General features: G+C 43.5%; 1 protein-coding gene across 7 annotated transcripts; it reads right to left on the bottom strand.

The window, feature by feature from the left end:
* Positions 1 to 10089: 10089 nt before the first annotated feature.
* On the bottom strand, positions 10090 to 17525 carry LOC118218185 (syncytin-1-like). 7 transcript variants are annotated; one of them, XM_035400659.1, is made up of 3 exons: positions 17349 to 17525; positions 15031 to 15307; positions 10090 to 12288 (listed from the first exon to the last, which is right to left on the bottom strand). In XM_035400659.1, exon 3 carries the CDS (start codon positions 11963 to 11965, stop codon positions 10835 to 10837), a length of 1131 nt encoding a protein of 376 aa, XP_035256550.1. In that variant the 5' UTR covers positions 11966 to 12288; positions 15031 to 15307; positions 17349 to 17525; the 3' UTR covers positions 10090 to 10834. The 7 variants fall into 7 exon arrangements, 6 of the variants coding, with proteins under 6 accessions (XP_035256550.1, XP_035256548.1, XP_035256546.1 ...); XM_035400657.1 differs by lacking the exons at positions 15031 to 15307; positions 17349 to 17525 and adding exons at positions 12646 to 13484; positions 14727 to 15013; XM_035400655.1 differs by lacking the exons at positions 15031 to 15307; positions 17349 to 17525 and adding an exon at positions 12646 to 13803 and having other exon boundaries at positions 10090 to 10848; positions 11931 to 12288.
* Positions 17526 to 17930: the final 405 nt, after the last annotated feature.

The raw sequence follows: 17930 nt of genomic DNA, 5'->3' as shown, positions 1-17930 counted from the left end.
TGGAGGGCCCTGGAGGACGATAGATAACAACAATATACAAGTTAACAGGATAGGTGATTGAGACAATGGTATTCAAAGGTAGAGATGGAGAGGTGGGAGAGGGGGAGAACAGAGAATTTCCAGGAGGGAGAGATCAGCAAACCTGTGCCCCCACCACGGCCAGACGGGCAGGGGGTGTGAGAGAAGGAGGAGGAGGAGGAGAGTGCTGCAGGGGTTGCAGTGTTGCCTGGTGTGATCCAGGTCTCAGTGAGGGCAAGGAAATGTAGATAAAGGAGGGACGCGTAGGCTGAAATGAAGTCAGCCTTCCGCGTAGCAGACTGGCAGTTCCATAGCCTTCCTGCGACCGTGAAGTTGTCACAGGGGGTCAGTGAGGGATAGCGAAGGTTGAAGAGGTTCCGTCGCTGTGGGGGCCTCGCCTGCGGAAGCGCGTTCTGTAGGGGAGAGAACAGGTTGGGACGGGGTTGAGACACATAGCAGAGCAGTGAGGACAGGGAGTAGTGAGAGGAAGGGTGATGGCAGAAGGATACAGATGCACTAACACTAACTGGGAGGGAGCGACACTACATTACATTATTACATTACAGGCATTTAGCAGATGCTCTTATCCAGAGCGACGTACAACAAGTTCGAGGTGCAAAAGAAACACACTAGAGTGAAGTAAAGATCATAGTGCCAGAAGTGACCACAGATCAGGACTCCAACCCTGTAGGGTAACCTGTTCAGCAAACAAACAAACACAATCCTGCTAAGTACAAACTAGCACTGAAATCACATTTGCCTAATCAGAATCAGACAAAAACAATCCTGCCAAATAAAAACTAACGTAATCGTATTAGCCTAACTAGGTACATTGAGCTAAACTATAGGCTAGGGAGGGGTGGGGAGAGGTACAGCCTGAAGAGATGAGTCTTTAGTCTGCGTTTGAAGGTAGTCCGATTCTCTGCTGTTCTGACCGCCACGGGGAGGTCATTCCACCAGCGAGGGGCCAGGACAGACAGCAGATGCGAGCGGGAAGTACAGACACGAAGAGGGGGAGGTGCCAAGCGTCCAGAGGTGGCAGAACGGAGAGGTCTGGCTGGTGTGTAGGGTCTGATGATCCTCTGGATGCATCCTGGTGCTGACCCCTTAGCTGCCTGGTATGCAAGCACCAAGGTCTTAAATTTGATGCGAGCCATAACAGGCAGCCAGTGGAGGTCAGTGAGCAGGGGGGTGACATGGGAATGTCTGGGGATGTTGTAGACCAGACGCGCTGCAGCATTCTGGATGAGCTGCAGGGGTCTGATGGCGGATGCTGGCAGACCAGCAAGCAGCGAGTTGCAGTTGTCCAGGTGGGACAGGACCATTGCTTGAACCAGGAGCTGGGTTGCGTAGGTGGTGAGGAAGGGGTGGATTCTCCGGATGTTGTACAGGAAGAACCTGCACGTTCGACTCACTGCCGTGATGTTCTGGGAGAGGGACAGTCTGTTGTCCGTCACCACTCCAAGGTTTTTTGCGGTGGGTGGTGATGACACCACGATGTCCCCTAGGGAAATGGAAAAGTCAAGGAGGTTAGAGGATGGAGCAGGGATGAAGATCATCTGTCTTACCTTCAGCTTAAGATGGTGGTTATCCATCCAGCTCTGGATGTCCCTCAGGCAAGCAGAGATGCACCAGCGTCGCTTCAAGCGAGACTACAAGTGCTGCCAATTGCCAAATGAATAGCAGCTGATGACTGAGCAATTACCCACAAGCCAAGTGAAACTAACTAGCTCCACACAATACCTACCTAATACAGTTGGAGCAAATGACAAATAAAACACTACACAAACACCAAAACTAATGCTGGGCAAACTACAAAACGGGTAGAAGTACAGGTAACAGTCTAATCTAGCTACACTACTGGCAAAAAACAGATACTTAACCTAGGAGAACTTCTGCGGGTCCTGCACAGCTGAAACCAATTGCACTTTCTTCATCACCAGAACACAAACTATCGTTCGAGTCTAGGTCTGTATAGATCCAGAAATGTTGTCGTCTTTGCCATTGTCAGATTCAGAATCAGAGTAATTTCCATCATGCATGTACTCCAAGATAAACTAATCCATTAGATCTCCATTGTCGATTGTCCTACCAGCAGCGAAAAGTTTGTTAACAGCAGTGGCAACAGGTTGAGCATCCGCCATTATAGCAACTTCACAGTAAACAAAACATACTACCACGCGGCTCTATTTATGGGCGGTGGCTTGACTGAAACTAAGTGACAATAGCCAACGAAGCAAAACATGCTAATAAAACTGCACCCCCAGCACGCCCCCAAACCCTGCTTTAAGAATCACTAAAACAAGAGTCTCACATACCTAGAAAACAATATATACAGTAAGGGAATAGAAAGTTAAAAAATCACACAAATAGTGCAACTGGTTTATCAAAAACAGTGTAGAATGGAACAGACTATCAAAAGGGTGGCAAACATTGTCTTTCTGTGAACGGTGTATATGAAAAATAGTGCAATTGGAAGTCTTTCAGAGGTCGATGAAAGTAGGGCCCTACCTCTGGTCGTGGGGGTAGCATGGGTCTTGACTCCAGGAGGTGTGCTGAGTGAGGGTATTGGCTGCATGGCAGGCATCCGCTGGACCATTTGTTGAAGTAGAGAAGTCTTGTCCTGAAGAACGGCCATCTCCTGTGCGTTCTCCACCCGTGCCTCTCTCCGTACCCGCTCCTCGTACTCCCGCTGCTCCAACAACCGAAGCCGTTCTCACTTGTTGAAGTCCTTGTCCATCTCATTGAACAGGTCCCTCATCTCTGCATATAGCCTGCAGAGCGTGTCTGGTTCCTCCTCCTCTTCTTAGGTGAAGAACGACACGATAACTCAAACTAATGTCGTTCTTGTTGCTATTGTTAAACAGTAGTTACAAAGCCAGCTAGCATTGTTAGCCATTATCCATTACTTCTGTTGTGCTCTGTATTGTTAGCTTTTTTTTCTTTCCCAAAGAGGACAAGTCCCCACACCAGCATAATTATCATTACGATCAGCTACATGCAAAAAACCCTTGTGGGTCATCGGCTATAGGTGTTAGTGGTAATTCTGCATCTCTAAGTTGTCCACCTTCCTACGTTAGATGAGCTAAAACTTCTTCCAAAAAAATCAAGAGTCTGCTGCAGGTGTTAGTTCTCAATCACCAGCTCTCTGTTCAGCTGATCAAAGCAGTAACAACCCAGTTCATGCTTGTTAGTATCCTGGTTAATATTCTTAAGCTGTAGCAGATCTGGGTTTATAAAAGCATTGTGAATATTTTCAGCAGCTTGTGTGGTCTTGATTCATTTCACTAATTGCTTGTAAAATTTGAAGGTTAATATTCTCTGTGCTGTGTTTATGGAATGATTGATCTGGTTATGCCTCAGTGCCTTCACTATTTCTGTTAATTTCTGAAATACTGTAAAATGTTGAACAACCAAACATAACTCGCCCCTGAGGATTATGAATTCTTCCAAAAGGATTTGCACCTGAAAGGCTCTGCTTTCTTGTCCTCTGGTTTCTGGAGAACTGCTTCAGGATCCTTTTACGATGGTTACTCCCGAGGTTGTGACGCACGGTCCTATTTGTGTCCACGGATTTCAACAGCACTGCAGTCCTCTGTGTCTAACTGTTTTCTCCTTTTTGTAATTGCAGACATTCAGATGTAGCTTTTCTTTTTTTTACACATTTTTAGCTTACATCCATTGTTAAAGTACACATTTTGGCTTATAAGCATTGGCAAATAAACTAATGTAGTCAAAATGTTTATAGGTCTGTATGACCAATATTGTAACAGCCACATTACATTATAATTCTTTTATTCTGACGTCAATGCCCACAGAAATAGTCAGACAATGAAATCTGTGTGGGTGTTATAATTTGGGCACGAAAGCTACCAAAGGCAACACGTTTCTGTTATTTTGCTGCAAGTGATACTTGGGCTTAACAGGCACACTGTCATTTGGTCCGCCGGAGAAGCAGATTGGTCTCTGCTGTGCAGGCTGGTGGAGAGAGCACACGCACCTGGGCTGCGTTAACTAATCTGCCCAGATGCTGAAAGGTGTGTTTCTCTCTGCAGCTCAGAGCCAAGATCTGGGAGCACACTGAGGTTTTTTTTTTTTTTTTTTTTTTTTCTTTTCTTTTCATTTATTTTGCGTCTGCTGAAAATCAGGCTATCTATAAACGGTGAGCTGAACGGCTGCTGCTCAGTTTTGCTTTCTTGTCTTTATTTTAATTAGTTTTCATTTATTTTCACCTGGAACCCATGAGGGGGAGGGGTGAAGATGTTCATTTATTTTATTTTGTGTTTGTGTGGATGCACTGTCTCCATGTGGCAACCATTTGGTGCACTTCTGGAACTTCCGCATCTCCCTCCCAGAGGTGTCACACTGGTGTGTGACTCACATTTTCCACACCAAAAACCCCCACACAGGTTCTAGACTCAAGCCATGCCAAAAGACCTGAAACATTGGTTGTTCCAGAGACTGTACTGTGTTCCATGTACAAAACTGTTAGAATGGTCAATACAATCCAGCGTGCTACGGCATTTGTTTTTGAAATTAGAGGCATATCTTAAAGAAAAATGTTTCTGCTTCATTGCCGGACACGCCGGTCAGTGGCAACACTGGTGCTTTTTTTTAGGCCAGAGGTGCATTATTCCTGGGAGAACTTTGAAAAACTGCACAAGACTGCTCAGTCCTGTTTTTGAGAACACTGAGGCTTGCTCTGCTAATGGAACATCTGAAAGAAACGATGGTAAAAGCTAAAGCCATCGCTGAGACCACTCGGTGCAACCTGAAGGAAGAGAGACCCCCCAGTGTTTGTTGGATATGTATTATCAGCAACACACCAAGATGGAAAAATGTCTACTGACAATACTTACACACTGGTACAGACAAGAAACCACAGCATATATAAATGGGGTGCGGTAAATGTCAAAAGGTTTGATGGATTGAAACCCCGCCCCCTGTGGTTTTTTGACGAGTTTACTTGAGTTCAGCCCCCGCCCCTGGCCCCTGTTCCTTTTGCAGAGTTGTTCATTTTGTAATTTAATATTTCTTTTTTTTATAGTCATTGTTTAATTTTGTTTTTATTTAGCGTTGTTGGTTTTTAGCGTAGTGCATGCGTTGATTTGGTTTATTTTATTTTAATGGAAATGTTCGTTTTTAAAAGTAAAAGAATCCGTGAGGGAAAGTGTTGAAGAGCTTTGTGCTTTTTAAAGGTATTTGAAAAAGGGAGTTGTGTAAAAGTGCTTAAGCAACTTAAAACATTTTATTCTTTTTATTGCTTTGAAACGCCATCTGCCACCAAATACACAAACAGGCAAATAAATGCGTTAATAGGGTTACATGCATTAAAAATGTTTAAAATAAGTGGAAATTGTTATAATAGTTTGGTAGTTGGTTCTTAAAGTAGATTGGTGTATTAGTTAGATGAGGAGACAGCATTGTGCATTTTGGCTACATTTCCTGCTCAGCGCATGAATGGCAGCCAAAGGCTGTTCTTCCGTCCCTACATGAAACTGAACTGTGATATAATCTGAGTGACCCACTGTTGGTGTGTACAACCAGCTGGCTCATTTAGCCTAGGAAACTGGTGGAAACATGCTCTCCCCACCCCTCCCTAGCCTATAGTTTAGCTCACTGTACCTAGTTAGGATAATATGATTATGTTAGTGTATTTGGCAGGATTGTTGTTTTTGTCTGATTAGGCAAAAATGCTAGTTTGTACTTGGTAGGATTCTTGTTTGCTGAACAGCTTACTCTACAGGGTTGGAGTCCTGATCGATGTGGTCACTTCTGGCACTACGATCCTTACTTCACTCTAGTGTTTCTTTTGCACCTCTACATCGTGAACCAATGCACTTGTTGTACGTCGCTCTGGATAAGAGCGTCTGCTAAATGCCTGTAATGTAATGTAATGTAACATGCAGATTGGCCTTCAAGGACAGGATATTTCCCACCCCTGCTATAGGTACATAAAATTGTACCCATAACCAGCAATACATTGATTTAAACTTTTTTTTTTTTTTTTTTTTTGGTGATAGTACAATAATATTCTATACAATACCTATCAGGGTAAATTTGGGAAAATGTGTTCCTTAGAAGAAAAATGTACCTGCTAAAAGCTGTAGCCTGCTTTTATTTCTGAGTGCGTGGACAGAGAACATCTCTAAGTTCTTGAGTCTGCTTTCGGTGGTTGTGGGTAGCCATATTGTTTGTCAGCTTAGTATAGTGTATATATATTTTTTTTGTGTTTTTGCTTTCAGATTGGAAAATATTGATCCCCAGGTCCATTTTGTTTTATTTTTAAACATTCTATCTCTTTCTTTTCTTTCTCATCTCTGGCCAACATGGTGATGGCAGTGATTAGGGACAGGAGAAGAAAGGCCATTGAAGCCCTTGGCGCGATTGCTTTGAAAATTCAGTTCTGGAGGGCCATTCTGATGTGTTTTGATAGAAAACCTTCTAACCCTGCTTTAAACTAGCAATGCACTTCGATGTTTTTGTCACAAGTTAGAGATTTTATCAGAATCTGCAGTTCGATATTACATTTGACATGTGAATGCATACTCCCCCACAGATAAAGAAACCGCTTTTATTTTAACAAACTCAAGTAATCTTCTGATTTGTAGGTATTGCAGAATGTTGCATACTGAGTGTTCAGTTTGGCTAATATTGAAGGGGTAAATTTGGATTTATCATTTGCCAGGTAGCATGTCCCATAAATCTTTGCAACAACCCTGCATCTGTTAATTTACATTAAAACAACAGCAGGTGGTATCACTTCTGTGATTGGGCAGGGACATGGGAAGTGTAGTGAATCAAACATCTCGTGTTTTATACCTAAAACAACTTTAGCAGAGATGGCTAGCATACCTTGGCTGGAAAACTGAATGCAGGCAGGTTCAACTGATGACCAAATTATTGCGGGGTTTCACTGGTTTACCTACTTTGAGTGAACTCTCAGTAAATTGTGGTGTGGTGCGAGTGCTATGCACAAATGTGTAGTGATGTAGATGTTACTTTCATTGGAAAGAAATATGCCTTCATGCCTCTGGAAACTTGTCTTCAAATGTGTGTGAAATGGAATGCTGCCTTGTGTGTTCAGATTTAGATTTTAAACCATTTCAGCTTTGTCACTACAGTGATTCGTCATGCTTATCAACAGGAACAAGATGACATGGCAACCTTTAAATCCAACATACATAATATTCATTATACTGGAATAATCAGTTCTGTATCACTCACTGGGTCAGAACACCTTGCTCTGCATGGCCTTACAGTACTCAGTGTTACAATGTCACAGGCCTACTTCAAAACTTTTGAAACTTTACAAATATTGAGCCAGAAAAAAAAGAAACTTAGGTAACATTTGCAAGGAAGGTCTAGTGCAGGAGTAGCCAACTGCAGTCCTAGGGGGCTGCAATGTCTGCTGGTTTTCAGCACGTTTCAGCACGAGTGATTAATTTAAGTCACTGATTGGATAAGAAGTCCTTGCATCTTGTTCTCAAGGCCTTAATTGGATGCTGATTTGAAGAAAACCACAAATGCCTGCAGACACTGCGGCCCTCCAGGACTGGAGTCTGACACCCATGCTGTATTGTGTTCTTTTTTTTTAACCTACTTTGAAATGTCTCCTTTTCAAGCAATTACCATTTTCTAAAGTGAGAGGCTTCAAGAAACAGCAGGTGACAGAAACATTTAATACCAGACTGTCTAAAATGCAACTGGAGATTTACAATGCACTTTGTTGTGGGGGAAAAAAAGTACTGTCAACATGAAATTTTTATTTTTTGTTTCCGTTTTGGATTTTTATTTTTATTTTTTATTACATCTAATTGCCAATGTGTGATGACCCTGCAGAAGTGTATCTGAACCCAAGCTGGAACAAATCACATCTTCTGCCCTTTTGCATCCCTGGTGCTGGTGGTACAAGAGGATCATGGGAGGGGGAAAAAAAATGTCAAACAGTGAGAATATCTACTGGGGATCAACTTTACTGAGTGGAAACTGGAAAAACATACAGAAGAATGAACACCACACCAGCCAGAACACGTGCATGACTGTGCACACAGCTATGAACACCAAGCATTGAATACATGCATTTATGATCACACAAGTACACAAAGGAACGTACACTCAGACACTTGGGAGAATGGGGAAATCAATTCAAGTGTAACCCATATATTGCATGACATGCCCTTTCAGTTATAGCACATACTGAATGTCATTTTTAACCAAAAGTCTTGTCTTTTTTTGTGGTTTCGGCAAAGCTATCTATGTAAACACAAAGACCCCTCATTGCATGTGAGTTTTCATGAAACTGGGTGCTACACTTGTAGCGACATGCTACTCTTCCGAAAGTAACATTTGCACTATTTGCAAAGCCTCAACAGCCACACTGCAGTGGAATTCCAGATGTGTGTGCTGCAGTTGTGAAGTGTTTGCCCTACAAAGTGACACATGGCTAATTTCCAGAAGTGGACAAAGCTCTGCAAGCACTGATGCAACTGAAGTTTTCTCAGAAGGTGATACAATATTCAGTATTGGATTTTATCTGGTATATATGCAGTACTTGTGCGCGTATGCAGTACAAGTTGGACAATAATAATTGTAATTTAATTAAATACGAAGCAGTTAGATTAATTAATTTGAATCATACTTTCTTTATTGAATGCAGGCTCACTGCATCTAAATTACAAAACAGAAGACATTCTACAAAACATTAAACAATGAATCTGGAAATACCAAAAAAAAGAGAGATGGATAAGCCAGACCTAGCCAAAGTATCACCCACTTCCAGTTTAAGCGCCACAGGATCAAAGGAAACCAGATAAAAACACACAACCAAGGAACCACCACGAAAACAAAAAGAGAAAAACACTTCTACAAAGCTCTGAAACCAAACAATTTTTTCATGTGGCTATCTTAAATACCTTACCCAGCATGGCTTGAGGATGTTTGCCCCGATTGGGTGATGCCTAGTTATGGTGTAGGAGGGAAGGGGGTCAGACTCTTTTATGACAAGGACTGGCCTACCTAAAAGCTGACTGTGTACTTATTGATCAAAGTGAACTTATATTGTTGGAAGCAGGGCTAAGCACTATGCTATTATCAAAAGATTCCAAAAGATTGTGGGGCGACATAGCTCAGGAGGTAAGACCGATTGTCTGGCAGTCGGAGGGTTTCTGGTTCAAACCCCGCCCTGGGCATGTCGAAGTGTCCTTGAGCAAGACACCTAACCCCTAACTGCTCTAGCGAATGAGAGGCATCAATTGTAAAGCGCTTTGGATAAAAGCGCTATATAAATGCAGTCCATTTACCATTCCTGAATTAACTCTCTAACTAGATCAAACATGAATATGTAAGGAGGTAATTCAGTTCAGCTCTTAAACTTCCATGCTTTTTTCAGGTATTCATCTGCTTCTACAACAGGATGATATTTGTAGACTGATAATTGTCAAAACCTGCCAGTTGTAACCTCCACCTTGAGTCAAAATATTTTCCATATAGCAAAACTAATTGTACCATGTTAGTTTCCGCTTGAAATTGGAACTGGTTCTAAAAATTGAGATTTCAACTATCAGGCCTCAACACCATTATCTGTATAGACATTAAGATTTTCACTGACTGCCTTAAATGTCACAGATTGCATTCAAACTTAAAGGGAAATGTTAGGCATGTAGCCATGTGGGGGTCTGACCCCTGATATGGTGTCCTGTCTTCTGGTTTGTTTCTTCTGAAACAAACTGCAGGAGGTGAGACCCATAGATCGCCTGCCTAGATTGGAGCAATTTTAAATCCGATGATACCCCAATCACATTTGCTTTGATGCTTGTGGAGGGGAGGGCAGGCCAGGTGCAACTGAAGTTTTTTCTTAAAAACAATATAATATTGTATACAATAATCTAAACACTAGATATCTGACATCAGGGATGCCTGTCATCTGGCTGTGACAAAGCAGACCCACCCCCTACTCACCCTCTGTCACAACATGAGATCAGAAAAAAGTTTGACATTACTACTGTTGGTAACCAGAAATGTTGCCAAGAACAATAGTGACCGTCGTTCCAGGTAGAAGCAGATCCGAAGTTAGTGTTTAAAAATCAGGAAGCATTTATTATACAGAAAGCCAGCAACAGGGATTCACACAAAAATGTTCAATTCAACTGTTAGAGTTTGTGGAGTTTATACAGTTACATTTACATATATTCAAATTTGTGCGCAGAATACAGCATGAACTCTGATTGGTTGTTTGTTATACAGAGTTGCCCTATAGGCTGCAATTTCTACCACTGTGTCTTATTGGTTGTCTTTGTAAAACAATGGCGGACTCTCACATGCACGTGAGGTTTTGGAATACACAAATCTGTCTGTCTCCTACAGCACAAACTTTCTGTATCCTAACAGTCCCTCCTTTTGACACAACATGAATCTCATGGTTAAGTCAATTTTACAGTTACATTTATTTAGTCATTGTTCAGGGTGAGGGCGAAAACCTGTCAAAAACCTGTGTTAGGAAAACTTCAGGCAAAATTCCCTCACGTCCCCCTTACGGGCGAACGAGATGTACTCCAAGAACATAACTTGTAAAGAAAAAAGTCCTTCTGTTGCTGGCTGGATGGATAGTGACATTGGTTTGGTAGGGAAGGCTCGATTCAAGGCTTGGTGGGATTTCTTGCAATTTACTCCTGGTTTGCAGCAACATGGTCTTGGAGGGGTGGTGTCCTCGGCGCCGGTATGGTGTCATGGGAGTGTCCTCTCCGGCATATGAGGAAGAAAACAGAATACCATGTGAGGGCATTATCAAGTACTCCCAAGTTATTACAACTTGGTTCTATATTATGTATGCTGTCGGAGTCTTTGTATAGTGAACAACTTGTGTGGTTTGCTCATTAGTTTTACCACAGATTAACTGTACGAAAATTAATTTCACACCTTTAATTATCAATGCCAGTACAGTTAATCCCAGTATAATCAGAAAAATGTATTCAACTACAATTTTGCCAAGGTCACCCAAATAGCTCGATAACCATTCAAGAAAACCAGGTGTTGTAGGTGATATTTCATGTGTGGACCGGGAAACATTATTGATTTTTGAGATCACACGTTTCAGGTCATCCTGATTATCGGGAATATAGGAACAGCATTCGATGCCAATTATTTTACATGTCCCACCCTGAGCTGAGAGGATATAATCTAATGCAGCTCTGTTCTGTAGAGCCATCACTCTGACAGCTGTCAATTCCTCTGAAATTTTGCCTAGACCTAATGCCATGCTATTGGCCAAAAGCTCTACCTCTTTGGAGAGGTCGCCAATTTGATCTAGAGCGGACATAACCCCATAAGTAGGAATGAGAGCACCAAGTGCTCTGTTCCAAACAGACTGATGGTGAGTTCCAAAGACGTCAGTTGATCTTTCATATCTGACTCGGTCCGGTAGAATAGATGTAATTCTCATGGCCGGGACCAAATGTCCTAAGGCGCAGATACCAGACCATGAATTAGGCAACTCAGAATAGGCATTGTTCCCACAAACCCAATAGACTCCCATAGCTGTGTGGTTTTGTACAGGTTTATCATGGTAGTTAATAACCGTATTGCAGTCCAGGGTCTCTCCAACATAAATAGAGCCATTTTGTTTGAGGCACCACAGATATGGGCCAAGAGACAGAGCAATGTTAATGGGTTCAGGATCACATATATGTTTAGGTCTGGTAACAAGTTCACTTTTGCTATCGCTATCTGCAGTGTTATACTTGGAGGCGATAGGTACGGACATCATTGGAACACCAAGTGCGACAGAATGTGGTATTAATCCACAGACATAGCAGCCAGTCTTATTTGCATGTTTGGCTGTCATGTGAACTAATTGCATGTAAATGTTATTGTCCACAGCACTTACTCCACCATGGCTCAAAACTGTGATTATAATTACAAATGAATTCAGCATGTTGGATGGGAGCATAACTTGAATGCTCAATTTGGTTGAGTATGTGAAAAAATTGGAATGTTTGCACCTGATTCGTGAAGGCTGCAGTCGTCCGTGGCAGGGAGTTCTTCAGGCTTTTTGAGGTCTTCGGGTGATGGGCATGGTTTGGTCCGGGATTGGTGGATCCAGACCGGGATGCCTGTAACTCGAAGAGCAGTCTCAGAGGTTAGTAAGACCTGGTGTGGTCCTTGCCATCGAGGTTGGAAAGATCTAGGATGAGGGGCTCTTATCATAACCCATTGTCCAGGTTCATATGTCTGCGATTCTTGCCCCCCCTCCTTTTGTTTATCTTTCAGAGTCTGTAATGACAAAGCCTGGGAGGTTAGGTTTTTCACCGCTTCATTCAAGTTTTGGCAATACTTCAGCAATGCATCTCCCACTATAAGAGAGTCTTCTGACCCCTTACAAAGGCCAGGGGCTAGTGACATGGCTCTGCCAGTCACTAGTTCGTAGGGAGACAGTTCAGTTACTGCATTAGGGGTTGCTCTCATCGCCATGAGTGCAGCTGGGAGGCCTTGGACCCAGCTTCCCCCCTTCGACAGCAACACCTTGGTCAGCTTTTCTTTCAGTGTTCGATTTGTTCTTTCGACCAGACCTGAACTTTGAGGATGGTAAGGGCAGTGGAATTTTTGTTTGATTCCCAGGTACGAACATACCTGTTTCATTACTTTACCGGTGAAGTGGGTCCCTTGGTCTGAGTCTATGTAGCAGGGAAGGCCCCAGCGTGGGCAGAATTCAGATGCGATTATTTTTGCCGTGGTTGCGGCATTTGCAAAGGCTACAGGGTAAACTTCTACCCAGCGTGTGAAGTGGTCTATGAGAACGAGACAGTGTTCTTTTCCATGGCTCTTTGGAAGAGGGCCAATGAAATCCATCTGGATTTGCTGAAAGGGTCCAGTAGGCCGTGGCTGGTGTTTCATCATTACTTTTATTTTTGGACCTTGATTGCTTTTTGCACAAATGATGCAACGCCTAACGAAATCTTTCATTACCTTGGTCATTTTGGGAGACCACCAATGAAGTGACATGTTGTGCCGCATTGTTCTTTCTCCATTGTGTGCAATGCCATGGTATACTTCACAAAGCAATGAAAGGATGCTCTGAGGGGCAACAACTTTCCCGTCCTGTGTGTGCCAAATGTTGTCATCATTAAGAGTGCATGCATTTTCAATCCACGTCCATTTTTCAGCTCTTGTACAGGCATCCTGTAGTTTAGCTATGTCAATGTTAGTTGGACCCGACATGTCAATAGCTGCAATTTTGTAAGTAGGCAGGGAGTCATTTAAAGCTGCTGCTTTGGCAGCTTCATCTGCCCAGTGGTTACCCAAGCTGATTGCATCTTGTCCTTTAGTGTGCGCTTTCACTTTTACAACTGCTAGTTTGTTTGGTAGTTTAGAGGCAGTTATGAGATTCTGAACAACCCCCCCATTTTTTATCGGGGTACCTGATGAAGTCAGGAAACCCCGAGATGACCAGTTAACCATAAAGTCATGGACAACACCAAATGCATACCTGGAATCAGTGTATATAGTAAGTCGTTTCCCAGAACCCAACTCACAGGCATGAGTGAGGGCAACAAGTTCAGCCACCTGTGCTGAATCTGAACTTGGAAGGCGGCCTGATGCCATTACCTGACCAGCAATGTCAACAACTGCATATCCTGTAACTGGGTGGGCCCCATTGTAAAAACGAGATCCATCAACAAAAAGTGAGAAATCATTGTCAGAAAGAGGTGTTTCAGAGATGTCTGAATTGGATGGGTGATCTGGAGACAATGGGCACTCATGTGGCTCCCCGTCTCCCTCGACAGGTAAGAGAGTTTCCCATCTAGTCCACCTGGCTGCTGAAACACGAGAGAAACGGCCTTGGGTTAGTATGTTATGCACAGCATGAGAGACATTGACAGAGAGTGGAGCTCCTGAGACTAGTGCAGCGGAGACCGTTACTGCTGTGGCGGCAGCCTGCACTTCCTGTAAGCAAGGGGAAAGACCAGAAGCGACAGAATCCAGGCGAGAAGAATAGTAAGCAACGGGGCGTTGTATGCCTCCATGGGGCTGAGTAAGAACGGCTGTCATGTGGCCTTGTTTCACAGCTGACCATAGAAAGAACGGGAGGTCAGAACAAGGGAAACCTAAAGCAGGGGCAGAAGTGAGAGCAGATTTGAGAGTGCTGAATGCATCTTCACACTCGGTTGTCCAATCAACGGTCTCCAATGGGCGATGGGAGCCCTTCAAAAGAGCATTGATTGGTGTTGCAATAACAGAAAAGTCAGGTATGTGGTTCCTGCAGAAGTTAAAAAGTCCCAGAATCTTACGAACATCACGGACAGTGCAGGGACGCGGAGCAGTGGCAATAGCAGTTCTCCGGTCAACAGTGAGTTGCTTCGAGCCCTGGGATATGGTAAAGCCCAAATACTGGACAGCGTCTTGTGCGATTTGGGCCTTCTTTGGACTTGCTTTCATATTGTATTTTTCCAAAGCTTTGAGTAAAGCTTCCAGAGCCTGGAAATGAGAGACAGGGTCAGAAGAAGCCAAGAGAATATCATCAACATATTGGAGGCACTGTGTTCCTTCATACTGAGACCATGAAACTGTTGCTAGAATCTTGGCCATTGCGCGATGGAAAAGCGTAGGGCTGTTATGAAAGCCCTGAGGCATGCGTTTCCATGTGTATTGCGTGTTCTGGTGTGTGAAGGCAAACCAAGCTCTTGAGTTTTCAGCAACAGGCAGGGCCCAGAATCCATTGGCAATGTCTATCACAGAAAATATACAGTGACTAGGTTTGATATCAGCAAGCAGCGTGTTTGGGTCAGAAACAATTGGAGCAAGTTTGTCTGCAGCAGCATTAACCGTTCTGTAATCAATTGTCAGGCGCCATGAGCCATCTGGTTTTTGCACAGGCCAGACAGGAGAATTACAGGGTGAGACACATGGCTCAATGACCTCCTGTGAAAGCAAGGACTGAATGATTGAGCCAACTGCTTGAGCAGCTTCTGGTTTAATCGGGTATTGTTTCACAGGTGAGGGCATAGTCCCTGTTACCTCAAGTGGTGGTAATGGTGCAGCTCCACAATCCAGTTTGTGCACAGACCAGCATGCAGGGAATATTGCACATAAAGCTTGGAACTTGTTAGTCAAATCCCAGGAATGGACAATAGGTGTTGCAACAGATGCTATAGCAGTATGGGAAAGAGCAGCTAATGGCAATGTCTTGCGTTTATGAGAAGCGTCACAAACTGATAAAGCCATAGGCGAGTATGCAACAGTAGCTTTCAGTAATCTCATGCCGTCAGAACCGAGGATGGTACCTTCTGCAGTCCTACAAATGAAAAATGATTGTGTCCAATAAGCATTATTGGATTCCACAAGTACTGGAAAGGATTTATATGCGCGGACAGAATTACCCCCAATGCCAGCAAGATCAATGGAATGCTTTGTACAAGGGAGCGGTAGGTCAGTGATAGAAACAGAAGCGCCAGTATCAATTAGCATATCGCATGGCCGGCCTCCTACCCACGCACTAAGATACGGTCTGCAATGAGCCTGAGTTTCTATACTACTGACTGAAAAGGAGGCCGGTAATTCCTATGCTTTCAAACTGTTTAACATGGCGACAAGTTGTTCTCGGTTCAAATGCGCGTAATCGTCATTGGAGCAGTGCGCGATAGGCCCAGCTTCTTTGTCTGAGGTTGCGTATTCTCCACTGGAGGCGTGCGCCTTAGGTAGGGCAGCTAAACATTGTGGCGCTCGATGTCCCTGTTCTCCACATCGAAAGCATGTATCTGCTTCTTTGTTTGGGGGGGTGTTACGCCTACTTCTCCTATAGTCCCTCCCTTTGCATCGATCCGTGCTATGGCCCGTTTTCCCACAATTATCGCACTTCAGAGAGTTGTAGCGAACAGCAGCAATGGGATGTAAAGTTGAACTCTTCTTCCGTATCTGTTCCTCTAATCGCGAGGCCCACGAAACAATGTCACTAAACGTATTACCCGGGTGTATGCCGATTGCTAGTACCTTCTGAATATGCGGGGCAGCCTCTGCCAGTAATTGTTGCGTAAAAACAGCCATGTCTCTATTTGGATTAGGGAAGCCACAATGCGTTTCAAATGCTTCATACTTCCGATCGGCGTATTCAGCAAAGGGCAAGCTATTTTGTACTACTGCCGTGAAACAATGCCATTTTGGCGCACCTTTACCTAAAGCAGTCTTTACAGCCTCGCAGAAACCGGTAATCGCGTTTTGTAATTCATTATGATTCGCCCAGGGGCCAGATGCCCATGGTTCCTGTCGGAGATCAGCTGGTTCAATTTTGTTCCAGCTTGAAACTGGACATTTTGCACGCACAACTGAAAACATGTCTAGAGGGTGTAGAGACATGCTACGCTGTAGCTCATTTAGTTGTCGCCAAAACGGTAAATTGTCGTCTTGCGCATTAAGATTCGGCAAATCCTTTAATAAAGCTCTCATTTCGATCAGGCTTAAAGGAACGTGATCAACATGCAGTCGTTGTTCATTTCCTCTACCGCGAATTTTAGTAACCATAGGTGCCATGGGCACCGTTTTATTCTCCTTTTCAAAATACAGTGGGTCAGTTATAGTGTGACAATTTAAATCTGGGTACAAAGATGGAACACCTTTTATTTCAGTCGGAATGCACGCAAGCGCTGTGCTCTGGTCAGAGCTGTTGCCTTTGTTCTCAAGAGATTCTATCTTCTTACGCAGACCAGCTAATTTCGTATCTTGTGCTTGTAGCCGATTATACATTTCATCACACTTCTCTATGAGCCTCATATGCTCCGTAATTAGTACAATGGTACCGTAAGCCGTCCTATTCTTTTTTTGTTTCCCCCACCATTCTAAGGAATCCGGCGTGGATCCTTCGGGGTCCCAGCCATTTTTACTCATCGCCTTTGCTTGCTTTACATACTTTTGCTGCAGATATGTGGTTATACTCCCGTTTGCATTCTCCTTGTTTGGGGCCATTTTTGCTCGCGAATTATACTTTGTTGGTAATAAGTTACGTCTCTCTGTATAAACGCACGTTACTGGCTAATAGGTTACTAAAGACAACCAACACGAAACAATAAAGACTAAGAGGCCAATATTAAACGTAAAATTCAATAATGTCCACAAAACTTGTCGGGAGTGCGACACACACGCTCTCTCACGACCTGAAACAGAGACAGACTACCCACGTGAAAGAAACTCCGTCTCTCAACCCTGGGCCCGGGGCGTCACTGACTGACTCTCCCTTAAACGAACAAACAAAGATGCGGCTTTGCGCTTCTTAGGTATCTTCAACCTAATACCCAGTAGTGAAAATTAATCACTTCTGTGCTGTGGGCGACACACTCGCTTACCACGGCCACGCAACCACGTGTAGAATTTAGCCTGGATTCACACTTTCCATAGGCAGGGGTGACTCACAAACACCCGGTCACAATAGGCTTAATACACAGGCCTATATCACAGTCAGCAGCACTGGTAACACATCATCAGCACTGATATTTATAACAAACAATCGTGTAACGTTACATAGACGTTATACCAAAAGACACAGTTTTTAAGCACAAACAACTGATCGCTTCTACACCGGTCAAGATATACGTTATCGTACCACTAGGTGGAGCGTTCCAGACTTCCGCAGTTTTGCCGTCCAATTCGCCAAGCCAATGGTAGTAAAACCCGTTTACTCACTTTTTTGGTCAGGAAAACAACGAAGTTCTGGAAGACGAATCCACCCTGCTCGCAGCGCCAAATTATTGGTAACCAGAAATGTTGCCAAGAACAATAGTGACCGTCGTTCCAGGTAGAAGCAGATCCGAAGTTAGTGTTTAAAAATCAGGAAGCATTTATTATACAGAAAGCCAGCAACAGGGATTCACACAAAAATGTTCAATTCAACTGTTAGAGTTTGTGGAGTTTATACAGTTACATTTACA

The sequence above is a fragment of the Anguilla anguilla genome, chromosome 18 (assembly GCF_013347855.1).
Source record: "Anguilla anguilla isolate fAngAng1 chromosome 18, fAngAng1.pri, whole genome shotgun sequence".
In the NCBI taxonomy this organism is placed as follows: domain Eukaryota; kingdom Metazoa; phylum Chordata; class Actinopteri; order Anguilliformes; family Anguillidae; genus Anguilla; species Anguilla anguilla.
This window is presented reverse-complemented; position numbering and strand designations above follow the sequence as displayed.